Below are 17,378 nucleotides of genomic sequence, written 5' to 3' on the forward strand. Positions count from 1 at the left end.
ATCCTTTTATCCCATAAGGATATCCCAGAAATATGTAGTTGGTGGCTCAAGGATCAAATTTATTTCTATTTTTCGAAATTATAGAGGCAAAACAAAGACAACCAAAAATCTTAAGTGAGAGTAAGAAGGAGCAACAGAAAAAATGACTTCATAAGGAAATTTATTGTCAAGAAGAGGTGTTGGGGTTCGGTTAATCAAATAGGTTGCTGTTAAACATATTCACCCTAAACTTTCAAATGAAGAAAGGAATGGAATCTGAGTGAGAATGCCATATTCAGCAGATGCTTATGTTTCCTTTCAACCACTCCATTTTGGTGTAGGTGTTTCAATACAAGTTTTCTTGTGTAATACTCCTTTTGAGCCATAGAAGTCCGGGATGTAAAATTCAATGCCATTATTAAGTATATGAGATGTTGAATCTTGGTACCGAATTGAATTTCAATCATTGAACAAAATGATTGAATCAAGTGCCAAGTTTGGACTTTGTTATTCATAAAGTAAACCCAAGTGCATTTGGAAAATCATCAACTGTAACAAGAAAGAACGAGAACCATCAATGGCAGATTTAAGATTTGTTTCGTAGTAACAAGCTAGAAGAGGAGAAAAAGTCATTCTCGGCCCACAGTGACAGTTCAAGCCTCGGTCGATGTTGTTTGGAGTCCACGTTCAGAGTGGTGATCTGGTGTCCGTATGTATGTCTATTTCAATAAATAAGAAATAAATATAACAAATATAAATGGAGAATGAGATCCATATTTGCGTGATTCGGCACAGGGCCTATGTCCACGGATCGTTTGGAAGGCAAGTCTATTATAAATAGAAGTATTTTACAGTCTCTCATGGTCTCTCATAGCTCATTGTACAAATGGGGTCGGTGACCCCTGTTGCCTGGAGAAAATAAATAAGACTAAAGTTTTCGTTCGGAGGTTGAAGAAGCTCTCGCATTAAATCAATCTCAATCCCCTTCTCTCTGCCGATCCAATCCCTTTTATTGGACTCTGTTAATGGTTGCTAAAGAATTCGGTTTTATATCACTTCACTACCCACTTTTCGTGTCTAACCCCCTTTTCTCTATTTTCCCTTCCTTTCCATTACTTCCTTATGATATATTGTCCTCCTTTTCTCAATCTTTGTCTCCTCATCTCCTTTTTCTCTCTTTTTCCTTGATGAAAGTCACCCAATGAAATGGGTCTTAGATACCATATTGGGTCTGGGTTATTTTTATCTCTTTCAAATGGAATAAAAAATGGACTCCAAATGTCACTGTGTATGGTTTCAAAAGGAGTATGAGATATACTTGACTTAAGGAAAAAAAGAAGCATATGTTGTTTTGCTAGAGGACAAAGTGTAGTAGTTGATATTTTGATATCATGTACAAGTTTATTCACTACTAACAATCTAGAAGGAGATGTGTGTCCTAGTCGATAATGCCACAAGTTAAAAGAAGAGGAACTATCTAAAGCAACTTTGGAACTTGAAGGAATGGAGGAATTGACAGTCTTTGAGTCAACCTAAGAATTTTGCAAAAGATAATATAACCTAGCTCGCTGCTCACCCATCCCAATGATCATCTTCTAAAAGTGTAGATCCTGGATGACACAATAATTGGTGAAGAAAGTTGAACAACAAAATAAATCTTTGACAAGTCAACTGATGGAAATGAGGTTGAATGAAAAGGAAGGGATGCAAAGAGTATTATGTAACACAAAAGAATCAGAAATGTGCACAGTCCTTATATGTGTGACATGTGCAAGATTGGGTGTTGGATTCAAGGACTTCGTTCTATAGTACCTCACATCAAGAAATCGTGCAGAACTATATTACTGGTAATTTTTGGAAGATGTATGCGGCTGATGGAGAGGCACTGAATGTAATGGAAGTGAGTTATGTGCACATCACACTTCCAAACTAAAGCGTGTGGACTTTATAGCAAGTCAGACATATTCCAGATTTGAAAAAAAAAAACATGATTTATGTGGGACAGTTTGATGACAGCGGTTTTGCAGTAGAGTTCTCTGGATGAGCTTGGAAGATCATTAGGGCTGTGCTGGTCCTAGCGCATGGTAAGAGATCTAACTCATTGTATTTAACATCAAGGTCAAGTAATGTGCAGAGAAATACAAGAGTACAAAAAGGAAGGCTTGATCGCGCTAAATATGTGAGGAAGCCAAAGGGAGTCAACTTTGTCGTTCCTCATGAAAGCTTGGAAAAGTGGCTAAGGTTACCAAGATCGATTCGAGATCATATACTCTTAGTGCAGTGGAAATTGTGAGTCATCCAATAGATGTGCTGACTAAGGGCGATGTAGATGGAAGACTAAAGTCGGGCTTAACTTTAGTGCATCTTCTAGCTTGAAGACAGGAGCTGTTAGCTGCAAAGATGATAGGGCTTGGCTGGAAACAGTGGCCAGCATGTGGAGACTCAGTCTCCATGTGGGAGATTGTTGAGGTGTATGTGAGACTGGTTTTGGAGCTGAAAATTGAGAAACAGAGTGTTTGCTCGACGTGCGCTCGATAGTGGGCTCGAGCGAAGCTCAACCCACGAGTTCACTCGAGTCCCACGCAACAGTGAGCTCGAGCGAGACACAAACTCTAGTGTTCGCTCGAGCCTCCACTCTACATGCCTACTTGAGTGAAGAACACAGATTTTGCCAAATTTTGGTTTACAGCGCCGTTTGATATATATATATGTCATATTTGACTTATTTTGTACGACTTTTAGCATATTTTGATAAAGAACAATTGTCAAGTGAGTGCATATCGTGTGAGAGAGCAAAGATTCCTAGAGATTGTGAGTTGAGATTGAGAGATTGTAATATCCTATGTTAATAAAATTTCTGCAGCTCTATAAATGTAAACAATTTGCCAAATCACGTATATTATACATCATGTACTTAATTGTGATTGCTCTTATTTTTGTGTGTTTTTACACAACACCTCACAACAATACAAAATATTGGAAGTTATCTTTTTAGAAAGAGAGTTTGTAAGCCAAGACAGTACCATACCGTTGCACCTTATCCAAGATATCATTATCATCTGGATTTCTTAAACTCTCTGCTACGAACGCATAAAAGAATAGGAAAGAAAGAGGAATTTACAAAATTATCATCCGAGGAAGATACCGCTATGATACCATGATAAAATTTGGACAACCATTGTCGAGAGCAAAGGAAAGAAATATAAACACGCAATTGATAGAGAAAACCTTTTTTTGTTAATATACAAGTGATGAACGCGTAGAGAGTGAAAGTGAATACATCATCTCATTCTGATTTGTATATTTTTTATTTTATTGGTATGATTTTGTGGATGAATTCATGTTTATTGGTAGGAAAGGAAAGGCCGAGGAGGGATCCATCATATCTTCTTCTCAAGTATTTCACCGGCACCAGGGTTGGAAATTGAAACTTGGGTGCCATGCCATTTTTAACAAACAAAATAGCTTTCAAAAGATGACGTATGATTTGATACCAAAACACTAAGGCTAAGCACTAGTACCATGTAGGTCTACAATTACCAATCCAATTTTGTTTGTTTGGGTCCATATTTCGCACTCAACTTGCATAGAATATTCAACATTTTGCCTTTCCCCTCTCACACTCAAACATTCAATTTCCGCTTTTTAAAAGGCACAAGATTGTTGCGAAGATTCGGAATCTACCCGCGACGTTTCAAGGACGAATGCTCTCGTATATCTCTATCATATTCAGATTTATTTATTTATTCTCACGTCTCATACTTATCATTTTTTTATATGGTGCGATGTCTTCAAATTTTATTTTAAAAATTTGAAATTTCATCCAAAATAAAAAATATATTTTGTACAATAAAATATGTCACATCTTTTTCTTTTCTCGGCAAAATATGTCATATCTTATTTATATATTATGTAAGATATGATATATTTTTAAAAGTTTTAGATTAAGAAAAACATTCAAAATGCTTAGAAAAAATAAAAATAAAAAAGCATACAAAAATGTTACATTAAGGAAAGGTTTACATACATATTTTGTACATGGAAGGAGAGCTAGCTAACTTTATTTTTTCATAGGCTACCTACATCTATTTAACAAACAAAGCCAAGTTTTTTTTTTTTTTTTTTTTTTTTTGACATTTTGGATGTAGGAATACATTTTCTTTCTGAACTTGCAAGGAAAACGCACCCGTCAAAAATCAAAGAACAAAGAATCGACGTCAAAGTCAACGGGCTCCACCATAAACCTAGACATCACATCCCCGTTATCGGACTCCGAGAGGGCCGTCAAGTGGCCTAATGAATCGAACGCCGACCGATCGGGGGACACGAGAAAATCGGACGAGAATGAATGGTTGTGGGTGATATCATCGCTGCTGGGTTTGTCTTCCCTGTTCTCCTGCTTGATTGGCTGGAAGGATGAGAAGAAGGGGCTGTCTTGTTTGTTGGTGATGGTGCTGTCAAAACTCAGCAGAAAGGGAGAGGAATCCAATATCAATTCAGGAGCTTTGTGGAAGGTTCTACATGTGTGATTCCCAATATATGTGGTCCGGTACTTTGGGGGTTCTTCTTGGATTCTTTGCACATGTTTGGTTGCTTGGCACCCCTGGTCAAATTTGTGAGTACATCTGTAGTAGTTCCTGCCAACAAATTGTGCTCAGATTAGAACATTTAGTACAAAGATTACTTCAGAAGATGAGATTATAAAACGACAAGAAGGGATTTTTGTTCAACATTAAGCAAATTATTTCCCAGAATTCGCAGAAACTGCGACATAGAGACGGATTTCTATATAATACCTTGGGAATTTGGCATTGAGGATCAGTTTTTGTCCGTATTTTCTCCAAGCAAGGCCGTCATCCAACAGAGTGGGAGTGTCTTTTGTCCAAGACTCTGAGTTCTTCCTGCAGCGTAAGAAATTGCATTTATTTGTCAGAAAACTTAAATATATATATATATAGGAAAATCAGATAGATGGTTAGAAAATTTAATTTTAGGGAATCAACTAACAGATTATGGGAATTGGGTGACCTTCTCTTATAGCATCCCCTGCGATCCTTAAGGGTAGAGGGAGTACTACTCCTACAGCTACCTTCGGAAGATTCGGTAGACAAGGGGGCCGGGGCAGGGTTATTATCGGGAAGATGCAGAGAAACCCCGTCGTCGGAATTCAAAATGAGAAGGCTATTATGAAAGGAATTGAGGATTTTGAGGAGAAGATCATTGGCGGCAGAGGTAGAGACATCTAGTCGGAGTGAGGTATTGAGGAGGGAGCGTAGCTGAGTGGCAAATTGACGGCCTTGAGTTAGCTCTTCAATGGCTCTTTCGGGTTTGGAGGGTAAGCTCTCCGGCAAACAACAGCACTCCATTTCTGCGTAGCTGTGCGTGTGAGTGAGTGAGAGAGAGAGAGAGAGAAATGAGCGTGATAAGATTGTGCCTGCCGTGTGGGTTGGGGGTTGGGAGAGGAAGACGATAATTAAAGGGAGTGAAAAGGAAGAGAGAGAGAGAGAGAGAGAGAGAGAGAGAGAGCCAGGTGCAAAGAAATAGAGAGGAAAGCTGATGGGAAAATTCCTCACGTTTTTTGAGTTTGAATCAAAACCAACTCGCAATTTAGAGCAATTGTGTTCAGTGTCTGTGTTGGACCCTAACGAGTACGTAGGCGCGTGCAATGTAGAGGCCGTAGGTAATGTGATTTTGGCTCTCTGCGAATTGCCAAGGATGTCATGGAATGATATCACGGTGTTGGCGTCATAGGCCAGCCACGTAGGGCGCCACCCCCATTTCCTTATCCTTAGAGCCAAGTCCAAATTTCGATCGCGTGTTCAATTTTGTACACTTTTACAAAATTTTTATTTCATGTAAGCTGTATTAAATTAAGTTAAGTCGAGATAATAAAATATTATTAAAATATTATTTTTTAATATTATTATTATTTTAAAATTTTAAAAAGTTAAATTTTTTATTATATTTTATATTAAAATTTAAAAAAATTATAATAATGAGTTAAAATAGATTTAGGAACTAAACGAAGTTAAATAATTTTTATAAATTTTTTTATAAAATAAAATAAATAATTTAATTTTTTCAAATTTTAAAATAAAAATAATATTAAAAAGTTATGTTCTAATAATAATTTATTCAATTTTTAACTTTTATTTCAATTCATCTCATTTTATCTACGAAAACAAATGATTAAAACTTGAGATTTAATTTTTGAAGAGGTTAATCTATATTAGATTAATTATTCAAAATTTCAAATAATAATATAATATTATATTTTTTAATAATTTTTTAACTTTTTTATATTTTACAAATAAATTCTATATGTTAAATAATAATTTAATTTTTATTGTCCAAAAAAATTATTTAAGAACAAAAGAGAAATTGAAGGAAGTGAGAGAGGAGACGTGAGTGTGAGTAAAAAAAATGAGAATACTTTTTAATAAAATATTCTTTTGATTGGTGTACAATAACTCACTAAATATGATTTTAATTTTTCATTTATTGTAATTCATAACTTGACTTGAGTGATTTAGTTAGTTTAATACAGCTGATTTTAGGAAAATTTAATCAAAATCTGAAATTGCCTAGTATTTAGTTAGTCTAATGCCAGTGTTCTTAGGTTGCGTTTAGATGTTGAAATGAGTTAAGTTGAGAAGATAAAATATTGTTACAATATTATTTTTTAATATTATTATTATTTTATGATTTGAAAAAATTAAATTATTTATTATATTTTTATTAAAATTTAAAAAAATTATAATAATAAATTAAAATAAATTGAAATGAATTAAGAATTCAAAAGAAATCTTTGAAATTGTTATAAGAAAAAAAAAAAAAAAAAAAGTGAGGTGTGGTCACAAACGAAAAGACGGTTGTGAACTTGACAGCGTGGTTGGTTGAGGAGGGGGTAATTGTGGGGTTCACAAGTTTGAAACAAAAAAAAAAAATTTTATCATCTTAACTCTCATCATCATTCAATTATCTTATAATATAATATTAAATAATAAATTTATAAATAAAATATAATAAATTATTTTCAATCATATAATACTATATCATAAAATAAAATGATAAAAAGATAATAAAAGTTAAAATGAAAAGTAACATTAGACAACAGGACAAAAACAATTAATGCATTAAAGAGAAGTTGAAAAGTAGAAGTGTGGATGTGGGCGATGGTGTCTTCTCCTCTCCTGATATTGGATAAGCATTTAGTGGGGACTGGGGAGTGATTGTGTGTTGTGATGGATCATCACCCTTCATGGACGGACCCCTCCACCTAGTCCTAAGATAGAAAAAAAAAGTGAGATATCATGGGTATGGGATGCTGCATATCATTGGAAATTATTTATAACATTTCACTTATAAACCTATCATCTAATGCCACATTATAAGATGATGAGAGTTAGAATGATGAATAGATTTTTTCTGCATATCAAATTCATCAAACAAAACAATATCCAAACCTTCCTCGGGTGGCCGGAAGAAAGAGCTAGTCTGAAACATTTTTTATGGTATTGCAGCCTGTCCAACTCATAATATTCTATGGGATTTATAAGACAGAAACGTAGTCAGTCCATGCACATTGGAGGAGGGTGGGGTGAATAATGAATATTGCCATGTTAATGTTATTAAAATTGTCAGTCATTATCTTCTACATCAAAATTCATTTGTTTCATGTATTGCTTTCCTTCAAACACAAACTACTGCTCCCAAACGCTGTCAATCTCCACAACTACTGAGCCTTGTGCATTTTCATGACCTGTTACATTGTCTTTTTTGCTTTAATTTCACACGCTATATCTACTGTGATGGGTCTCCGACTCCCTTTTCTTATATAATTGAGTCAAATTAATGTATCCACGAATTTAAAAAACAGTCACTCTCGCAAAAGTCAAGGGCTAGATAGACTTGCCTTGGTCTCCTGAAGATCATGATCGATGGATACAGAAATGGCTGACCATAATCCTTACATGGCAGCAGCCTGTGACGGGGTTTACACCATACTAGTGGCTCTCTAACTCCGGATTTCTAAGGCCACACCACACTTCTTGCACACTTTCTCATTCATTCTAAAGCAGTTAAAGAAGTCAATCGTGATCTTTATACACAACAATAATGTCCCCCGCCTGTTTTGTTTTGGTCATTTAAAAAAACAAAAATCCCTATTTTTTTTAGGACCCTTAACATCATGATACACTTCGAATCACCACCCTGCTATTTTATTACCGCCAACATCTGGCTCCTGTATAAGCCAACCATATTGCTAAAGGTTCATCTTGAAGGGGCCTCTTTCGCCTACTTTTACAACATATTTTTCCTCCCTGACCGGCATCTTCTAATTCTTCAACCACCAACAGACTCTTCTTGGCTTCAAATCTGCTTTCTATCCTCTACTGGTTAATCCGCTCGTTGCCCAACTCCGATCGCCCGTTTTCCATGCCTGTGGTTGGCTCCGCAACCCATCTGGAGAATGAGAAGCAGAAAGCATTGACAAGTCACATAATTAATTATATAGTACTTGTAGGCATTAAGTAATGAGCACGTCAAAACACAAAAATTGGCAACATATCATTTGCACATTTGGCAGTCTTTTTTTTATCAAACTCTATAGCCAATCCTGTAACATCTAATAAAACTTGTAAAACACAACATTAAATTCATACCGGGGCCAGCAATAGATATGAACTCATCCATTGTAGTCCTGTCACCAAAACCAACCAAGATTCTGCTACAAGCCCAACTCAATAGTCTTTGCAGAGACGATAAATCAACGTCACCTAAATGCTTTTATACTATTATTACTTGCTATTAGAACTAGTACTGCCCCAGGCAAATGGTTCAGTTGGGATTTTACAACCATAAGCAATTGCATGGACTATGGGGAAAACATCAGAAAAGTTAAACACATTATCGTTAAATTTTACAACCAATCTCTGCTAGAAAGCCATTTGATGGATCACCCCAAATGGAAGCCCTCCAAAATGAGCCTCGTCTGTTTGAGGTTCAAGCGTTTAACTGGAACTGCGATCTTGCTTCAACCCCAAATAATTATGTCGTTTTAGGATCTCAGCTTCTCTAGCTATCTGGATATCTGAAGGCCAAAAAATCTGATGTACAACTTTGAAAAGAAAGCGAGGGAGGATTGCTATAACTATGATAAGCAAAATGGTGAGCCAATACGAGGGTGACTTTGCCAGATGGTAAATTGTCCTGCCAATGATTCGGAAGAATATTAGCTCTGTTCTAGAAAGCTTTGAAAAATAAGATCACTTAAAAGTGTAATGATAGATGCTAAAACTGACCAGTAATTGGGAAAGACTGGTATAGAATCCAATACCACCATACAGGCATATGTGATGATTATTGATCCCCATACTGCAACATGAGTAAACACTTCCCAGCGACGAATGTCCATTGCCAAGTGTATATTCACAAGAACAACAACTGCAATGGTCCACAAACTCCCCATGCTCCATATGTCAATTGAGCTTTCCTTATAGGTGAACAAGGGTATGTAGAAGAGAACAAGACTCTGCCACAGTGTGTCAACCATTGTGATCCAAAAGAGACGCAAATTGTAAGCTTCCTGTCTATGCCCAGCACCATAGAGTTTTGGATACCGTAATAGTGTCTTATGGCTTAAGTCTTTGTCCAGAATGCCAACAACAATAGTAGGAATAGAAGTGTAAATAACCGAATAAAATACGCTGCTCCAATCTGTTAATGCAGAAGTTGTTGAAAAAGCTGTACATAGTATATACCTACAAATGCAAAGAAAATCATATTAATTTCAAGAGAAGCGGCATCTAATCTACAATATTGGAGTTCTACCCCTATGACCAACCCCTAACATGGAACCTAAGAGTATAACGACCATTTTGGGGAAAAAGTATCTATTTCAGATTACGAAACCCTTCCTGGTAACCAAATTGGGCAAAAATAGATGAAACCCCATATCATCCAATTCTGATTATTTACAAACCCTTCCATAATTGTTTCAGTTTTATCTTTTATTTTTGTTAAACAATAAAGTGATAAAGAATTTGCAAAGGTTTCTAAAATCTAGATTCAATCTTTTCTAAGTTCTATGCTTTCCAAAGTAAAAAAACACAAAAATCTAGATCTATCCTTTATTATAATCAAAGGGCTTCAGTAGCCAAGGAACCAAAGCCCACATTGAAGTGCTCAAGTCATGTTTTTTTTTTAAAGGGAATCTTTGTTCTCTATTATAGTGGGGAATCGAAAAATGGTTTTACCTAATTGTGCCAGATCACTTGGATGTTGGAAATTTATTATCCATACTTTATTTATTTATTTTTTATTCAATGCCACGTCAGGGGAGAGGGGACAGAGATAAAAACTCAAAGATTTGGCAGATAAAGGGTTTTCTCCCCAAGCATGAAGTATACAAACCAATCCACTGGTACCAAAAAGAAACCATGCATACCAGAATAGCATCAATACAAAGACAGCATTGCGGTAAAAGTTGTACAGAACCAAGTAACCAACACGCTGATAATTCCAGTGTCCATGCACTAAAAGTAATCTCTTCAAAAACCGAAACTGTCCCATAGCAAAATCTGAAGCCATCACTGCTTGACGGCCTTCCTGACCACATATTCCAACACCAACATCCGCCATTTGTATCATTGAAACATCATTGGCCCCTACCAAATGCCATCAGTCAGAAAAATGAAGAATAACACAAACTGAAAAATTCTTGATTTTACACACAATATGTAGCAGCCACAAAAACTTGTTGAAGAGAGCATGCAAAATAAACTTAATTACTCAAATGAAAAAATAAATTAGAAATTATTGTTATAACAACTCACCATCGCCGATAGCCAGCGTCATATCATCAGTGCGACTCTTGATCATATCAACTATTCCAGCTTTTTGCAAGGGTGCAACACGACAGCATAGCACAACCCTACACGAAGTAGCAAGGTCGAAAAGCTGTAGAGAGATGGAAGTAATTTTTAGCAAAACTCATAGATGCAAGCAAACAGGATTGTGTATTCTTAAAGAAATTCTTAACTGAAAGTAAAGTTGTATCCAAATGATAAGGAAAAGCAGAAACAGCTAAAAAAATACATATCATGAGGCTGCACAATCCTTTATGAAGGGGGAAATAAAGTGTTCTTACCTCAGATTCCAGATCCTTTTCCAAGATATAAACCAAACTGTTTCCATCAATTATGAGTGCTAGTGGCACGCTTGGGAATCCATCTTCCTTCCCTGCATACCATTGTGGCACATTGGATGATTTTGTATTGACTGGTACCTTAAGATTCCGTGTTTCAGCATTCTTGTTACATTTCAAATTCTGATTTCTTCCATTTGATGATTTCACACCGTATTTGGATTTAGCATCAGCCAAAAGATTTCTGCACTCATCCTCAGAATTGCCATTTATAATAATTTGCTGCATATCTGAGGTCAGGAGTTTGCAAGAAAGACCAATTGAAATTGCTGTTTCTTGCTTATCTCCAGTCAGAACCCAGACCTTGATTCCAGCTTGCCGGAGAGCCTCAATGGCTTCCGGAACACCATCTTGTAGCTTGTCCTCAATTGCAGTAGCCCCAAGAAGTTTTAGGTTGCTTTCTATAAGAGCTGCTGTTTGACGTAGTTTCACCACTCTGTCAGTCAATGAAGTGCTAGCATCCTCATACCTGCATTGCCAAGTCTCGAGCTCTGTTTCTGTAAGGTCCCTGGCAGCCACTACAAGTGTGCGTAAACCTTGCGATGAATATTCACTCAGATGGCTTTGAGTGGCATTTGTTATATGATCACCCATCTCGGTGCCATTAGCTAAAATGCTAAACATGGAAGTATCAGCCCCTTTCACCAACACCTTTACTGCACCATTAGGAAATCTGATAACAACAGACATTCTTTTGCGTACACTGTCAAATTCATGGAGCCCCAGTACATCCAACCTAGATTGCACAACAATATTTAGTGAAGTGACTGCTCAAGAACTATATAAGATTTGTTACAAAAAATAAAAAATAAAAAAAAAATATCCTTTGACACTAGAATGCAAGCATGTCATCAATGGGAGGCTTTCTACCTTAGTTTCTCACCATTGACATCAACCACAATATGTCCAGATGTGCGCTCAAAAAGGGTATATCCATAAGCAGAGGCTGCAGAAACTAGTGCTTGCTCATCGGGAGATTCCCCCTGATAATCAATAGCTTCTACATCTTCATGAAATTCACCATTTATGCAACTAGAAGATGTACCATGGGTAATAATAGGAATCACAGTATTACATGCAGCCAACGTGAGGAAAAACTCGTGTGCAGCAATCCTTTCATCTCCAACTACATCTTTGTGCAACAATGCCATGAGTGCAGAATCAACAGAAACTTCAGATTTAAGTTTCCATCTCCTCTCTGTAACTGCAAAAGAAAAAAAAAAAATTACACACACACACACAAGATGAAAGATCATGCAAGAATCTCCCAAATCCATTAAAACAGACAATTCACAGCACTTTCAAAATATCAAATCTATTACAGTAGTTTGACCTAGCTTATCAGCATGATAAAAATGATGGTACCAAATACCAATAAATTAAAATGTTAAAACTAGTCAAAATCTCTAATCAATTTGACCTATCAATATTCAATAGAATAATTGTTCATATTCATGTCGTTCTATTCTAGAATGTCATGTGTCATAACTTGATTTGAAGACTCAGACGAAACCTCACTAAAAACTGACACAAGTTTCCCCTGGCGGTAAAAACATATATTCTCGTCTCAATTAAAAAAAAAAAAAAAAAAAACTGTCAGATGCCACTGAAGCTTCTAGATTAAATGGAGAACATACATCTCTATGTACAAGAACATATAACCTCGACAATTGAAAAAGGAAATGATGTTATCATCTAGCATTTAAGAATTTAGTTTTTTCTGTTTTCATTTTTTATCAAATTATGTTTTGTTTCATTTTTTGAAGCAAAATGAAAAAATAATATGATGGAGGACTGTTTGAGAAAATGGACAAACCCAAGGAGAAATTTAATAAAATTGAATCAAAGAGTGAAAAAATAAACGTGTAAGACCCAAGGACTGTTTTAGTACTTGACCAACAACATTTTGAACAAACTAAACCTGGTCATGCCAAGCAACTTAGAGCTAGTAGAAAGTGAACTGCCACATCAACCATGTGGAATACAAACTTACAAGAGGCAGCATCATATAGATGTCTAATATCAAATTAGGGAAAAGGTATGATTTAGGTTATTCAACCACATGCTCAAACGGAAAGACTTGGCAACTGGAAAAGCAAAAAATGTTGTGAAGAGCAACAAAATATGGCCCAACACAGTAAACTTGTGATGAAGAATTCTTGTGTCAATGACCCCTGGTTGCATAAGAAGTATCCATTCAAGTTGAGATAAGTCCTTGAGAAGACAGCAAAAACTAGTAGCATGAAGGAATAAAAGTTTTGAATCTCAGATTTCATAAACAAATAACAGTGAAACATCCTACCTATGGCAAAGAGACAAATAAAAAAAAAACTTCATTACAACAATTTCAAGCAGCATTCTTTTCAAGAATAAAAAATTGACCAGACTAGAAGCATGATCTTTCACAAACAAACAAAAAAGTTACAAGAAGCTAAGCACTTTGTCATTACCAGCAATGTTCTTTTCTAGCAGTGGATCCCCCATAAGCAAGGATACCCCATAATTTTTCCCACATACACTTGCTCTTTGGAATTCCATTTTGTTTTCAGTGAGCGTCCCGGTTTTGTCTGAAAAAACATAGCGTATTTGACCCAAATCCTCATTTATATTCAATGACCTGCACTGGAACCTTGAGTCAGAACTACTGTCATACATATCCTTGTCCTCAATCATGAAGTATGACTGGCCCAAACGCACCAGCTCCATTGTAATATAAAGAGATATCGGAATCATAATCTGAAACACTATAATAGAACTCAAAAAGGAGAAAAAGGTCTCCATAGGTATCCCATAGTATTTGTTTCTCTTCCCATCATCCCTCCCATGTGTGAAGTATCGCTTTCTGTAATAAGGCAAGGTATCAAGCTCTTCCTTGTGGCGTAGGAGCCATAGGCCCATTCCAAGGGCCACGACCAGACACATTACAAAGAGAAAAATAGACAACCAAAGGGTTTCCCTGTTCATGTAACTTTCCAATTTGCTCCTCTTGGAAGGGGAGGCTGCACTGTTCAACATTGCTTTCGTTTCCTGTCCGGCATACACCACAACACCTATTATCCACTCTGTGTTCTTCAACTGACAACCACGCAGAACTATATTTGATTGGCTGAGGGAAAACTTCTGCCCTTTGAAGTCCATGTTGGCAGTGAACTCGTATATGTTCCTATTTGGCTGCTCGCATCTGACGAGCCCTGAAATTGTACACCCTTCAGATACTGCCAAAGCTGTTTCCTGCCGAGCATACCTTGTCTTCAAGTTCGACTCACCGTCCAAATTCATAGTCTGGATGTAGGCAAGTCCACTAGGATCACTCGTCCCTAACAAAACCATGTCACACGGAATGGTCTCGTCAGCGCGGATTTTCAACACCTCGCCAGTCTGTATCTTCTTCCATTTCTTCAATCGGAATCCACCAGACTGCTGTACCAGAGCTTCCCGGTTGTTCTCATTCCTGTCTGATCTGTGTCTTCTCCAATCCTCATACCCATCTTTGATGGCTGTCACACAGAGAACAAAGAGAAGAGGAAAAAGCGACACCGTTCTTCCAAACACCGCCAAAGGTGGCAGCTGGTTGAGAGCAGCAATGGCCAGGAAATACAAATAGGCGAGGCGATGGAATTGAATGAACAGATTCTTGGGCAAAAAAGTTATGATTGTGTACTTGCTCGTTCGAATCTCATTCCCTGAGAACTCATACTTGTCATTGGTCCTCCTCGGATCATTTATATAGATTAACCTCGGATTCTCTTCACGCAACAAGAAAGTATCCTCAAACTGCACGCTCTTGTGGCGTAGGCTCCTCTGAGACTTATTGCCAGAGATTTCAAACGATACCGAATTGGGATTGTAGTTATTATTACTGATGTGATGATTATGCAGCTCCATTGCACCCCAAGACACCAGGCGTCTCCTCCTACCCTGTCTGGGGCATTCCAATGGAAACTGCTCGAAATCCGGAGGCTCCGCGGACTCGAAATGCGGAAGAGAACAAGTGCAATAACCCTCGAGGGGTGGCTGATCGTCTTCGACCGAAACCACGTCGTCTAATAGATTGCACTGAGAGTCGTCGAAAACCGAAGAAGTGAAGGAACCATCGGCGCAGAGACAGTTAAAGGAGCCGACTTCACGCAGCGAATGACGATCAGAATTCATAAAAAGGTAACAATTCTTCCCCAAACACACCAAGACTCCATCAATTCCAAATCCATCTCCGGCGTAAACCGGTTGGACTTCAAGCCCCAAATCTCGTAGTCGTTGGACCAAGCTCGGGTAATTACGACAATCAACGAATAAAAAGAATAGCGATGATGATGGAGATTACAATACGCTTACACGCACGCGCAAAAGGACCAGAAGCTGCAAGAAGAAATAGTAACGGCTCGATTCAATTCAATGCGTCGACAACTCCTCTTTGATGCAAATAGCAGCAGCCGTGGCCCGTGTATAGGGTTGCCTGGGCAAATGCCAAAACTGAAAAAACAAGTAAGACAAACTTCGACATAAATCTGAGATGTATCAGAAAATCACTGCCTTTCCGTAAGGCGAATCTAACAACAAATTTTCTTTCTTTTAAAAAATTATGAGAAAACTTGATTTCAGAAACCGGATACAGAAAGTACGACGGAAATGTGATAGATTGGACCCAATTGAAGCAAGCAACGAGAAAGAGAGGCAAAACTAGGAAAAGCCCAAGAACTCGTACCTGCCGAGGATCAGAAAACAGAGAGCCTTATCGTCTAGGAATTGATGAGACGAAGCTGGTTGACGAGATCGGATCGGATCCGATATCCTTCAATGCACTGAATTCGAAATTATGAGGGACCCTGAGAGCGACCGCAGATCGGGCATCTCGCCTGAGTTATCATGAAAAGATCTAGGGCTCGATTCAAAAAATAAAAATAAAACACAAAAAAATAAGAAAGAAAGAAAGGAATCGAAAAGCTGTTGGGGGGTGATTATGTTGAAACTGGGGGAGATCGAAAGGGTGCACGAAAGCCGAGAAACTCGTAGGAAGAAAATGGAGAGACGGGCGGTAAACCACACGAATATTTGGCTTTTGCCTGCCTCACTCCACTCACCTCCCTCTTCTCTCCACTATGGTCTCGTCCCTTTTTGCCTACACGTTACTTGTATTTTTCTTTTCTTTTTTCTTTTCTTTTCTCTTCTCTTCTCTTCTCTTCTCTTCTTATCTTTGCTTTTCAACTTCTTTAATTTTATAACTTTATTGATGAAAAACCAAAAATATCAAACATTAAGCATACGTGATTCTTAAATACTTCTTTTACAAAATACAAAGTATATTTGTGTGTTTATTTCCTTCTTATAAAATTTGATAAAAATAATTCAAAGATTGATCGATAATATTATTTTATTAAAATGATAGTGTAGTATAGTATATAAAATTTTTCTTCTATGTATATTTAGAAAAAAGATAAAGAAAATTCATTTTATACCCATAAAACTAAGAGTTAATGTGTATATGGAATGTTAGTGTAAATTGGAAAAATTAATAGTTTAGTTTACTAAATTGTTAGGCTGCATTTGGGTGTTAAGGTGATATCAGATGATTTGAGTTGATCTATAAATAATAGTATGTTTTATAGGTCCCATTTAGATATGTTTGAATGAATGCAAGGCCAGCTCTTCCATTAGGCAAGTTAGGCAATTGCCCAAGGCCCCAAAATATATATATATATAAAGTAGAATTTTTTTTAAAAAAAAACATATACCCAATAAAAAACTTTAATTAACTCAATGAGAATGAGGATATAAATAAGATCAAATAGATATTATATCATTATTAGTTTTTAAAAGTATCACATATAATAATTATTTTACCTATTATCCTTGTAAGAATACACTTCTCTTTTGTCATTATTAGTTTAATATATAATTAATGTGAAAATTATAAATAGCAAAATTTAATTTTCTAGTATTCATAAAAGGTTTTTGTATAATCATTTGAAGAGGCAATGACCCTTTTTTTAAATGTGTAAGTTGCTTATAGAACTTTGTTGATAATAATGATTATAATTGTGTTTAAGAGTCTAAAATACTTGTAAAATTAGATTTGATAAAATTCTCTCTAAATCAAAATTTTTTTAATAAAGATTAAAGCCAGTTATTAATTGAAAATGTGGTATAAAATCTTAATCAATAATTTTACTTTACAAAATGATAGGGATTATTT

General features: G+C 36.4%; 2 protein-coding genes across 5 annotated transcripts; both read right to left on the bottom strand.

The window, feature by feature from the left end:
* Positions 1 to 3,955: 3,955 nt before the first annotated feature.
* LOC121268530 (WRKY DNA-binding transcription factor 70-like) lies at positions 3,956 to 5,439 on the bottom strand. Its single transcript, XM_041172843.1, has 3 exons — positions 5,008 to 5,439; positions 4,776 to 4,880; positions 3,956 to 4,616 (listed from the first exon to the last, which is right to left on the bottom strand). The coding sequence occupies exons 1-3, from the start codon at positions 5,343 to 5,345 to the stop codon at positions 4,169 to 4,171; spliced, it is 891 nt and encodes a 296-aa protein (XP_041028777.1). The 5' UTR covers positions 5,346 to 5,439; the 3' UTR covers positions 3,956 to 4,168.
* A 2,626-nt stretch (positions 5,440 to 8,065) lies between these two features.
* On the bottom strand, positions 8,066 to 16,295 carry LOC121266737 (phospholipid-transporting ATPase 1-like). 4 transcript variants are annotated; one of them, XR_005940905.1, is made up of 9 exons: positions 15,891 to 16,295; positions 13,639 to 15,641; positions 12,059 to 12,392; positions 11,132 to 11,924; positions 10,818 to 10,941; positions 10,430 to 10,649; positions 9,285 to 9,743; positions 8,646 to 9,192; positions 8,066 to 8,445 (listed from the first exon to the last, which is right to left on the bottom strand). XR_005940905.1 is itself a non-coding variant. In XM_041170542.1 (8 exons), the coding sequence occupies exons 2-8, from the start codon at positions 15,338 to 15,340 to the stop codon at positions 8,994 to 8,996; spliced, it is 3,831 nt and encodes a 1,276-aa protein (XP_041026476.1). In that variant the 5' UTR covers positions 15,341 to 15,658; positions 15,891 to 16,295; the 3' UTR covers positions 8,066 to 8,993. The 4 variants fall into 4 exon arrangements, 1 of the variants encoding a protein (XP_041026476.1); XR_005940906.1 differs by having other exon boundaries at positions 12,059 to 12,386; positions 13,639 to 15,658; XR_005940904.1 differs by having other exon boundaries at positions 13,639 to 15,658.
* Between the last annotated feature and the right edge of the window lie 1,083 nt (positions 16,296 to 17,378).

This window comes from Juglans microcarpa x Juglans regia, chromosome 5S (genome assembly GCF_004785595.1).
Source record: "Juglans microcarpa x Juglans regia isolate MS1-56 chromosome 5S, Jm3101_v1.0, whole genome shotgun sequence".
Taxonomy (NCBI): domain Eukaryota; kingdom Viridiplantae; phylum Streptophyta; class Magnoliopsida; order Fagales; family Juglandaceae; genus Juglans; species Juglans microcarpa x Juglans regia.

Excerpts from the sequence above, each read along its gene's own strand:
- LOC121268530 (XM_041172843.1), bottom strand. The coding sequence starts at position 5,345 with ATGGAGTGCTGTTGTTTGCCGGAGAGCTTACCCTCCAAACCCGAAAGA. Across the intron at positions 4,881-5,007 it reads AGGGGATGCTATAAGAGAAG|GAAGAACTCAGAGTCTTGGA; the intron begins GTCACCCAATTC and ends CTTACGCTGCAG. Across the intron at positions 4,617-4,775 it reads CTCAATGCCAAATTCCCAAG|GAACTACTACAGATGTACTC; the intron begins GTATTATATAGA and ends ATTTGTTGGCAG.
- LOC121266737 (XM_041170542.1), bottom strand. The coding sequence starts at position 15,340 with ATGAATTCTGATCGTCATTCGCTGCGTGAAGTCGGCTCCTTTAACTGT. Across the intron at positions 10,650-10,817 it reads GACGCTGGCTATCGGCGATG|GGGCCAATGATGTTTCAATG; the intron begins GTGAGTTGTTAT and ends GGCATTTGGTAG. Across the intron at positions 9,193-9,284 it reads CCAGTCTTTCCCAATTACTG|GACAATTTACCATCTGGCAA; the intron begins GTCAGTTTTAGC and ends AATCATTGGCAG.